The 12,285-nt window shown below is 34.5% G+C and overlaps 1 protein-coding gene across 1 annotated transcript in view; it reads right to left on the reverse strand.

Annotated features, from left to right (window-relative positions):
* Positions 1 to 10,917: 10,917 nt before the first annotated feature.
* Positions 10,918 to 12,285, reverse strand: part of LOC6052525 (tyrosine-protein kinase Drl) — a 134,172-nt gene continuing 132,804 nt past the window's right edge. Inside the window, exon 12 of the mRNA XM_038264752.1 lies at positions 10,918 to 11,141. Within this exon, the coding sequence (XP_038120680.1) occupies positions 11,030 to 11,141 (112 nt within the window). The 3' untranslated portion in view covers positions 10,918 to 11,029. The remainder of the gene's footprint in view (positions 11,142 to 12,285) is intronic.

Here is a 12,285-nt window from a genome sequence, read left to right on the forward strand (position 1 = left end):
CGTGTGTGGTAAAATTTTGCCAAATTTTGTGTCACGTAATCCTCGGCTCCCTATTTTCGATTCTGATTGTTAAAATGCATTTGAAAGCTGGTGTGCTGAACAAGGGTCATTTTGAGACCGAATTTCGAAATATCCATCTGTTTTCGGATGCGGCCAGACTTTTCAACAAAATACACAGTTTTCAAATGAAAATATGCTCAAATTTTTCATTTTCATGTCTTTTATTTATCTCAAAAATTGCATTTTTCGAGCCCTACAACCTCCCAAATTTTCATCCAGATTCATAATATGGTTCTGGAGTTAGAGCCATTTGATTGACCTACCATAAGAAAAAAAATCCCTAAAAAAAGGTAAAAGCCCACCTGGTGACCTTCGCCTACATTTTTCATTTCTGATTTTATTCAAAATTTCTTGCTACATTCATAGTACAGACCATGAGTGAGCATCTGAAACAAATTCGACATCGATCGGCAATCCGGATCAATTTTTAGAGCGATTTACTTTTTGCCTTTCTTACTAAAGAAAGGTATAGGTTTTACTTTAAGCCAGGACGTCATTTCCATCGTCGTAAATATGTCGATTCAGCATGAATTTTAATCGGAAAAATCGTCAAAAAATCACACTGCATCGATTTTCGACGCTCTATCGATTCACCTTGACAGAACTCGTCTATCTTCAACCCTCGAATTTTGAGAAAATAAATTCCGTGGAGTTCGAGTGATGTCCGTGTGTGGTAAAATTTTTGCCAAATTTTGTGTCACGTAATCCTCGGCTCCCTATTTTCGATTCTGATTGTTAAAAGTGCATTTGAAAGCTGGTGTGCTGAACAAGGGTCATTTTGAGACCGAATTTCGAAATATCCATCTGTTTTCGGATGCGGCCAGACTTTTCAACAAAATACACAGTTTTCAAATGAAAATATGCTCAAATTTTTTCATTTTCATGTCTTTTATTTATCTCAAAAATTGCATTTTTCGAGCCCTACAACCTCCCAAATTTTCATCCAGATTCATAATATGGTTCTGGAGTTAGAGCCATTTGATTGACCTACCATAAGAAAAAAAATCCCTAAAAAAAGGTAAAAGCCCACCTGGTGACCTTCGCCTACATTTTTCATTTCTGATTTTATTCAAAATTTCTTGCTACATTCATAGTACAGACCATGAGTGAGCATCTGAAACAAATTCGACATCGATCGGCAATCCGGATCAATTTTTAGAGCGATTTACTTTTTGCCTTTCTTACTAAAGAAAGGTATAGGTTTTACTTTAAGCCAGGACGTCATTTCCATCGTCGTAAATATGTCGATTCAGCATGAATTTTAATCGGAAAAATCGTCAAAAAATCACACTGCATCGATTTTCGACGCTCTATCGATTCACCTTGACAGAACTCGTCTATCTTCAACCCTCGAATTTTGAGAAAATAAATTCCGTGGAGTTCGAGTGATGTCCGTGTGTGGTAAAATTTTTGCCAAATTTTGTGTCACGTAATCCTCGGCTCCCCTATTTTCGATTCTGATTGTTAAAAGTGCATTTGAAAGCTGGTGTGCTGAACAAGGGTCATTTTGAGACCGAATTTCGAAATATCCATCTGTTTTCGGATGCGGCCAGACTTTTCAACAAAATACACAGTTTTCAAATGAAAATATGCTCAAATTTTTCATTTTCATGTCTTTTATTTATCTCAAAATTGCATTTTTCGAGCCCTACAACCTCCCAAATTTTCATCCAGATTCATAATATGGTTCTGGAGTTAGAGCCATTTGATTGACCTACCATAAGAAAAAAAATCCCTAAAAAAAGGTAAAAGCCCACCTGGTGACCTTCGCCTACATTTTTCATTTCTGATTTTATTCAAAATTTCTTGCTACATTCATAGTACAGACCATGAGTGAGCATCTGAAACAAATTCGACATCGATCGGCAATCCGGATCAATTTTTAGAGCGATTTACTTTTTGCCTTTCTTACTAAAGAAAGGTATAGGTTTTACTTTAAGCCAGGACGTCATTTCCATCGTCGTAAATATGTCGATTCAGCATGAATTTTAATCGAAAAATCGTCAAAAATCACACTGCATCGATTTTCGACGCTCTATCGATTCACCTTGACAGAACTCGTCTATCTTCAACCCTCGAATTTTGAGAAAATAAATTCCGTGGAGTTCGAGTGATGTCCGTGTGTGGTAAAATTTTTGCCAAATTTTGTGTCACGTAATCCTCGGCTCCCTATTTTCGATTCTGATTGTTAAAATGCATTTGAAAGCTGGTGTGCTGAACAAGGGTCATTTTGAGACCGAATTTCGAAATATCCATCTGTTTTCGGATGCGGCCAGACTTTTCAACAAAATACACAGTTTTCAAATGAAAATATGCTCAAATTTTTCATTTTCATGTCTTTTATTTATCTCAAAATTGCATTTTTCGAGCCCTACAACCTCCCAAATTTTCATCCAGATTCATAATATGGTTCTGGAGTTAGAGCCATTTGATTGACCTACCATAAGAAAAAAAATCCCTAAAAAAAGGTAAAAGCCCACCTGGTGACCTTCGCCTACATTTTTCATTTCTGATTTTATTCAAAATTTCTTGCTACATTCATAGTACAGACCATGAGTGAGCATCTGAAACAAATTCGACATCGATCGGCAATCCGGATCAATTTTTAGAGCGATTTACTTTTTGCCTTTCTTACTAAAGAAACGTATAGGTTTTACTTTAAGCCAGGACGTCATTTCCATCGTCGTAAATATGTCGATTCAGCATGAATTTTAATCGGAAAAATCGTCAAAAAATCACACTGCATCGATTTTCGACGCTCTATCGATTCACCTTGACAGAACTCGTCTATCTTCAACCCTCGAATTTTGAGAAAATAAATTCCGTGGAGTTCGAGTGATGTCCGTGTGTGGTAAAATTTTTGCCAAATTTTGTGTCACGTAATCCTCGGCTCCCTATTTTCGATTCTGATTGTTAAAAGTGCATTTGAAAGCTGGTGTGCTGAACAAGGGTCATTTTGAGACCGAATTTCGAAATATCCATCTGTTTTCGGATGCGGCCAGACTTTTCAACAAAATACACAGTTTTCAAATGAAAATATGCTCAAATTTTTCATTTTCATGTCTTTTATTTATCTCAAAATTGCATTTTTCGAGCCCTACAACCTCCCAAATTTTCATCCAGATTCATAATATGGTTCTGGAGTTAGAGCCATTTGATTGACCTACCATAAGAAAAAAAATCCCTAAAAAAAGGTAAAAGCCCACCTGGTGACCTTCGCCTACATTTTTCATTTCTGATTTTATTCAAAATTTCTTGCTACATTCATAGTACAGACCATGAGTGAGCATCTGAAACAAATTCGACATCGATCGGCAATCCGGATCAATTTTTAGAGCGATTTACTTTTTGCCTTTCTTACTAAAGAAAGGTATAGGTTTTACTTTAAGCCAGGACGTCATTTCCATCGTCGTAAATATGTCGATTCAGCATGAATTTTAATCGGAAAAATCGTCAAAAAATCACACTGCATCGATTTTCGACGCTCTATCGATTCACCTTGACAGAACTCGTCTATCTTCAACCCTCGAATTTTGAGAAAATAAATTCCGTGGAGTTCGAGTGATGTCCGTGTGTGGTAAAATTTTTGCCAAATTTTGTGTCACGTAATCCTCGGCTCCCCTATTTTCGATTCTGATTGTTAAAAATGCATTTGAAAGCTGGTGTGCTGAACAAGGGTCATTTTGAGACCGAATTTCGAAATATCCATCTGTTTTCGGATGCGGCCAGACTTTTCAACAAAATACACAGTTTTCAAATGAAAATATGCTCAAATTTTTTCATTTTCATGTCTTTTATTTATCTCAAAATTGCATTTTTCGAGCCCTACAACCTCCCAAATTTTCATCCAGATTCATAATATGGTTCTGGAGTTAGAGCCATTTGATTGACCTACCATAAGAAAAAAAATCCCTAAAAAAAGGTAAAAGCCCACCTGGTGACCTTCGCCTACATTTTTCATTTCTGATTTTATTCAAAATTTCTTGCTACATTCATAGTACAGACCATGAGTGAGCATCTGAAACAAATTCGACATCGATCGGCAATCCGGATCAATTTTTAGAGCGATTTACTTTTTGCCTTTCTTACTAAAGAAACGTATAGGTTTTACTTTAAGCCAGGACGTCATTTCCATCGTCGTAAATATGTCGATTCAGCATGAATTTTAATCGGAAAAATCGTCAAAAAATCACACTGCATCGATTTTCGACGCTCTATCGATTCACCTTGACAGAACTCGTCTATCTTCAACCCTCGAATTTTGAGAAAATAAATTCCGTGGAGTTCGAGTGATGTCCGTGTGTGGTAAAATTTTTGCCAAATTTTGTGTCACGTAATCCTCGGCTCCCTATTTTCGATTCTGATTGTTAAAAGTGCATTTGAAAGCTGGTGTGCTGAACAAGGGTCATTTTGAGACCGAATTTCGAAATATCCATCTGTTTTCGGATGCGGCCAGACTTTTCAACAAAATACACAGTTTTCAAATGAAAATATGCTCAAATTTTTCATTTTCATGTCTTTTATTTATCTCAAAATTGCATTTTTCGAGCCCTACAACCTCCCAAATTTTCATCCAGATTCATAATATGGTTCTGGAGTTAGAGCCATTTGATTGACCTACCATAAGAAAAAAAATCCCTAAAAAAAGGTAAAAGCCCACCTGGTGACCTTCGCCTACATTTTTCATTTCTGATTTTATTCAAAATTTCTTGCTACATTCATAGTACAGACCATGAGTGAGCATCTGAAACAAATTCGACATCGATCGGCAATCCGGATCAATTTTTAGAGCGATTTACTTTTTGCCTTTCTTACTAAAGAAACGTATAGGTTTTACTTTAAGCCAGGACGTCATTTCCATCGTCGTAAATATGTCGATTCAGCATGAATTTTAATCGGAAAAATCGTCAAAAAATCACACTGCATCGATTTTCGACGCTTCGTCGCCAAGTCGACAAGTTGTCAAGTTGAGCTTCAAACACTGGCGCAAGAATGCTGGCGCATCTATTTTGTGGCTCGACTTATACTCGTTTTGTAGTAGCTTGTCTACTGATGTTTCCTACAACGTGTAAGATATCGTAGCTTTTCGTTTTCTTTTGCCCTATGCGTTTTTGCATAACTGTCCAATGTTTATGCAAAAACTTTTGTGACATAGGACATTCATCCGGCTACAATCAATTTGTTTCCCGTGCGCTCCTAAAATCGCCTAAATGTAGACTTCATTTGTCGTAAGTTTATTTAACAGGGTTCATTGGATTCCAATAGGAGCTTTCTAAGCTTTTCATCGTTTATATCGTTTTCAAAGTTTTCAATGCTGGTGACGCCAATGGCTTTCTTCTTAAGGTAGTCGCGATTGAGTGTGTTGTGGTGCGGTTTTAAAAATAGCATTTTCTGACACTCTCACTTATGTAGAAGCTGAATGGCGAGCTTCTCTGCACCGTGCGGCACACGCGGTTCACTTGTAGGGGAAATATACCCATTTTAATCATTCTAAGCCGTTCGACCAATTATCATCACTTTTGCCGTTTTCCGCTATTAAATCAACTTTTTCAAGTGTATCAACAATGGAGAGTTGTTTACTCACTTTTATTTGAGCTATTTATTCGGTACGACACACAAAAGGGCTCGACCGAAGCTAGAAAACCAAAACCGCGGTGTGCGTTGTCACTGGCGCATGGGAAGCTGGCTATGCTCGCGTTTGTCATAATCTCTTGTTTGATTAAGAATATGTACGATTACAAATATTCTTTTGGTGAAAATAGCGTTTTTTATTTCTTTTCGAAAGCATATCATTTATAATACTTTGCTTTCATCATTAGACTTTCTTTTTTTCTGACGTTATAAATAAACAAAGTCGTTGTTATGAATTTAAAGAAGAAGTTCTACTATTGTTATATTCTTTAGTAAGAAAGGCTCTATCTCACCCCAGGTGGGATTAAATCGGGTTTTCATATTATATTTTTTTGAATCATAATTTCAACTTAAAAAACAAAGTCTGACCTAAACAGTGCAACTATTGACACCTCACCCCTTCTTCACGGTAGTGGCAGTTAGCAGTAGTAGCAGAGAGAGTTTGTTCAAGCGTTGGACCTGGGCCCAGTCGAAAATGGGTTTCACGTGGGTGGTTTTAATTTGTGTGCATAAAAGTTTTCGTTTTCGCGTAAAAAACTCCAACTCCACCCCCACCTTGTGACGAGCAACTACCGAGACGCTCAACTGGTGGCGAGGGGTGGGGGAGGTTCAAACTTCCGGTTTGAAGCTTTTCCTTCGAAGCGGCAGGACAAAACTTTCTGCCCAAGGCTAAATAATTCGCTTTAACAATATCTCTACCAACGGCAACCAAGCCGGTTTGGTTTGTTTTATTTTCCCTTGTTTGTTTCGACTGACTTTTTTTCGATTTTTTTACCTCAAGTTTTCGACTTATAAAAATTTTACTCGTAACAAAAATATATATCTATTTGTCTCTCTCTCTTTTTGTTTGTGTGTGTGTGTTATCTTATGTTTGCGCTTCTCAACTTTCGCTCATTTGCACTAATTTAAAACTAGTAGTCGCATCTCTAATTGATGTTTTTTTTGGTTTTGTTGCTTGTTTTGCTTTGTTTTTTTTTTATCCGCTTCAGCTCTACTATCAATCTCAACTTATGGCAGTATAGCGCGATTCGCTTGCACTTTTTTAGTTTTGTGATTTCTCAGCTTCTTTCTCGCTTTCTATGTATAATGTATATGGCTTATCTACAATATAACAATTATTGTTAAGTTTTACACAATTTACGGCTTATCGACATTACGAGATGGGAGGAAAAAAATATCATTCACTTCACGGTTAACCACAAACTGACTTTGTTGTGTGCTTCACTTACGTACCATTCATAACAAACTTGTCTATTATAGCTAACAATCTTTACCTAATTAGGATGAAATGGAACAGGAAGTGCAAATGACAATAAAACATACTGTATGCTTATTTTTGTTTGAAAATAAAACAAAACTAGAGGGATGATGGAACACTTTAAAATCTCTTTTAAAATAAATCAAATGATAATACAGCAATTCCAAATTAAAGTTAAACTAATCATTTCAGAATATTTCAAAAAACAAGTCAGGAGGTTCTTTGACGAAACAATTAGACATTTTTTTACATTAGGGTGGTTTCGAATAACTAAATTTCGAAAAAAAAATCAAAAGCATTTTTCTCTAAAAGTTGAAACATTTCAACCGACTTAAGCTCTCTTGGACTAAAATAAAAAGTTATTAGTAGGATTTGAGAAAAAGTTGAATGAAGAATCAAAATAACATATCCTTGCATATGGAAAGGTCGTATGAAACTTTAGAATTTATTTCATCGCTTTGTTTTGTAATATAACTCTTGATTACATTATGAGATATTTTCCAAGAAATTCCATATTTTCAGACAAAGGCTTTTTTCTCCAGAGACGTTCAAATGCCAGGCTAGATTTTTCGATCCTCAAACCTTACATTTGTGTTGAAAAAAGCTGAAATTTTTTGAAGCGATGCCTTTTTTTGTATTTATATGTTTTGAACTGCTCTAAATTAGCTTGGACCAACAGTAGGGCTTTGCACATTTATTTTGAAGTGTTTGACAACCCCCTTATAAAATTTCCCAAAAAATTTAATCAGGTTAAATTTTTTATTGAAAAAACTTTTAAAATCGAATGGAAATAATTCAGAAAATATTATAATCTGTTATTGAATTTTGAAATTGGGAAAATAAATCGGTACAAAAATTAAGTTCAGCTTTTAACTTAATTTTTTTTATTTAGCGGATTTAAAAAAAAAACTTCAAATAATATCCAATTAAACGAATATTGTAAAAATACTTGTCAAACAATTTGGCCAAAGTACCATCGGAACAATTTTGGGCCGTTTTAAGATCGTTAGTATAAACTTTCAAATAGAATTACTTTAAAAAAAGTTTAGTCCGATAATTTCACGGATTTATTTTGCATTTTTCAAACATGTTTTCTTAAATTGAACCTTTTTCTTAAATTTAACCTTTTTTTTATTTTAGAGACAATATGTCGTCTCTGTCAGTATGTTGGTGTTAAAATTAAAATAGTCAATTTATGATCATATTACAAAGATATTGAAAAGTTCAACGTCATTTGAAATATGAAACGTAAATACTTGTCGCATTTTAAGATTATCATTTATGTTTCGAAATGGTTTTATTTTATTTTAAATATCAATATTCCAAAAAGCGGAGGCACCTATTTACTCTTCATAACATTTTGATAACTCTGTGATCAAAGGGTCAAAATCTTGAACAAACAGCCTTTTCGATCTATTCAATATAAAAGATTAAAAAGTGTTTATGATCCCATTTCATCGTTTCAGAAAATCAAACACAAGTTAAAAAATAAACATTTTGTTAGATTTTTGCAAAAAAAAATGTACAAAATTAATAAAATTCAAAAAATATGTTCCAATGTTGCAAACATTTTTCATTATAACATTATTCGAATTATTCTTGAATCACATCAAAAGAATTTTTCCTATTCACAGGCAATACCTACCAACATTATATTTGTTTTATTTTTTTCTTATTCAGAAAATTCTCAGTCAAAAGATAAAATAAATGGAATCTACATTAATGTCATTAAATTAAAAATCTCATTTTAAATCTCCACATAATGGAATTTAACTTTAGTCAGTTTGGTCGCATATTTGAATTTGTTTCAATTTATTATTTTTTAAAGAAAAAACTAAAAAAATGCTAAGCACGCCGCTATTTAACAAATATATTTTTTAAATTGATAAAACCATCCCTGGAACCTTGATTTGAAGAAAATGGAGTTGCTATATAAATAGAAAGAAAACTTCGAATTTCATAAAATTATTTCGACGAATATACTGCCGTTCTACGCATAATTGTCCCATGTTCAAAAAGGAATATCTGAGAAAAACGCGATTGAAATTTTTCGACTGATTTCTGTGTTTCTACACATAATTGTCCCGTGGGTTCCTTTTCGCCCTATGTGTCCCTAATCGCCCCAGATAGCAGTTTATCACCCTTATTTGTGATTCTCTTGCTATACAGGTAAACAAGACATAATGATTAGTAAAACTAATGATTCCGTGTAAGAAAATACTTGGTGGGACAATTATGCGTAGAATTTTAACGATGGGACAAACAGACTTGGTATTGTTTTTAATGAGTTTCCGAACAAAGTACCAGATTTTATGTGTTTTTCTTAAAGTACACATCAAACTAAACTTAAAAATGTCATAAAGTCAAAATAGTCCAAAACTGACATGGGACAATTATGCGTAGAACGGCAGTATACCAATCTAATAATTTCATAGCTTTTTTTTATCAATTTTTACAATTTTTTGTAACAAAAAATTAATAAGGTTTGTTTTCACGAAAAACTCAATTAAATTATTTGTACTCAAAACGATGCAATTTGTAAACATTAAAAGCATGCAATTTTATATACAAGACACACTAGATTTCAAAATTATCATGGAAAACTTTGCGTATAATTGGAAAAAAACGCAAAGAATTGCAAAAAGACCAATTCCAAATTTATTTAATTAATCGATGATTATTGATTTTTTTGTAATATAACTTAATGCAAATTTCAAAAAACTTCTGACAAAGATTTTGAGTAAATTATGCTTTGCCATAAAAATTTCTAAATGTCCTTTGTTTTTTTTTGAACAGCAACGAAATGTTACTTGCACCGTGTTTTTGATAAAGAAATGTTTGTTTTATTGTGTTTATTTTTTTTAAGAAATTCAAATTTGAGAAATGTTTTACTGCAACTTTTTCTCATCCAAGACATAGTTTAAAATTCAGAGTTAAAAAATGTTTTGAGCAAACAAAATGTGATAGATCATAATCAAATGTAAAATGGACGATTTGATCAACATGTTTCATAAAATTGTTACCGTAATCTGGGGTGAATCGGGACTACAGTACTTCGCAAAAACTCGATTTTGACCAAAAGCAATCCTTCTGGAAGTAAGCTATTGAAAAAAATAAATTAAAAAACGGAGAGGCAGATTTTACCAAACGAACTTTTCGAGAAATTGAAGGTGAATAGACAAAAGAAAGTATTTTCATATAGGCAACTTTTTTAAAAAGTGATTATAATTGTAATTTATTTGGTAACGATATTCTGTTAGTTCACAATTTGTGTCAGGGCAAAGAAGGGACCTTGAATTCATTATAACAAATTTGCCGAATTTACAAAACCAATTTGAAATTCCGTTCTCAAGACAAATGTTGTCATACATTTGCACGCACTTTTGTAGAAAAAGCTCAAAAGAGCAAAGCATGTTTGGACGAACGAAATATACAAATTATGTTGTATTTCCTGAATTTCATTCAAATTAGAATTATAAATGACATATAGATTTGCTAATGCGTTAAGAACTGCATATTTTTTAATGAAAAATCATAGTCAAATTGCAGTGATTATTTCTAGCCAACTTTATTCATTTTTTTTTGTTAAAAATAATAAATAACTGTAAATAACCGTAAACTAAAATAAATAAAAATAGAAATAAATTAAGACAGCTCAACCTTCATTTTTTATTCACATTTGCACTTCATTCCATCCATTATTGCACCTTTATTTTTAATCTGTCGCGATATTCATTTTTCTCTCACTGGCAGTGCAAAACTCCTGACTTTCAAAAGTATTTAAATGCACTTAACTCACATTACTAACTCTTCTCCATCTCCAGCAGTGGCTTTTCTACTCTACATTCCGTTTGTGTCAACGTGTTGGTAACTGTCATTTCCCCGGAGCTGCACCCAAATTAGCGTGTACTTTTCGAACTTTTTTGTTTTCTTTCTTTGTGTATGTAAAAAAGGTAACCATCGTCCATCCGTCCGTCATCATCCAGCATTGTGTCCAGCCAAAACTAGTTGCGGTTGTGGTCGTTCTCCAACTCCAACTCCACCTCCAGAGGTCCCGGACTCAAATCACCGTTTGACACGCTAGACGTACTTGCCCAGGTCCTCGTGAAAGTCGTGCAAATAGGCAATTAGCTGCGGAAACGACGGACGCTGCTTGTAGTCCGCCAGCCAGCAGCAGGACATTACGGTGTAGCTGGAGAGAGAAACAAAGGGAGAAAGAGAGAGAGAGTGAAACAAAAAACGAAACTATTGGCACTACGCCCCCCGGGGCATGGCCTTCCTCTAACGTGGGATTTCTGCTCCAGCGCCTCTGACGAGACAGGAGAAACCGGGACCGACGTTTTACTTCACCATCCGATAGAAGCTCAGTGGATAAGGCGGGAATCGAACCCGCGTCTCATAGCATCATCGGGATCGGGTGAGTGTAGAGAGTGAGTGAGAGTGAGAGTAGAGAGTGAAACAATAGGGTATGAATAAAACTAGTTAGTAGTGGGGAGAAATAGTGTTGCGAGTGAAGGAGTGAGCATGAAAAACCGGAATTAGCTTACTTTTTGCTTCTATAATTTTCGTTTTAGCTCTTTATTTACGCAGAGAGAAATTTCTCTGGAAAAAAAAAATCACATGGCAATAACACATTTGTTTTGCAACGCAACTAGTAATAGTAAAGGACAATGCAAATAATCTGGAACACAAGGGATATTTTTTTAGTAAAATTGTTAATTTTAAGTAACAATAATCGAGCAAAACTCATCAATTAAATCTTATTAAAAATTTGGGCCATTCTCTGACAACTCACACATATCGGAAAAAGTTGCGCTAACCTCACTTCGATTTGCGTGAAACTTTGGGCCTAAGGGGTAATTTTGGTCCCTTATCACGAAGTCAAGCTTCATTTTTCGATATCTCTTGATAAGAGGGACGCCACGACCTTTTTAATTGTTGAATTTTCGAAAAAATACACGATTTTCAATAATTTGCAGCCTGAAATGGTTATGGGTAAATTTGTAAAATGGGACGCCCGATTTGATGGCACTTTTTAAATTCACTTAACAAGTATGTTGTGACATGTCTCTAAAACTTTGCTTTGTTAAAAATCTTTTAAAAGTAATTTCAGTAGCAGTCGACTACAAAATATTGAAAAATCAGTGATCGTTTTGCCTTCCTCACCTTACTGAGGAATGGCTATAAAATCACTCGAAAAGCGAAATTCTTAATTTGACTTCCAAGACCCACCTTCATATATACATATCGGCTCAGAATTAAATTCTGAGCAAATGTCTGTGTGTGTGGTGGGATGTTGATCAAAAAAATTTGCACTGGATTATCTCAACATTGGC

This window comes from Culex quinquefasciatus, chromosome 3, assembly GCF_015732765.1.
Source record: "Culex quinquefasciatus strain JHB chromosome 3, VPISU_Cqui_1.0_pri_paternal, whole genome shotgun sequence".
Classification (NCBI taxonomy): domain Eukaryota; kingdom Metazoa; phylum Arthropoda; class Insecta; order Diptera; family Culicidae; genus Culex; species Culex quinquefasciatus.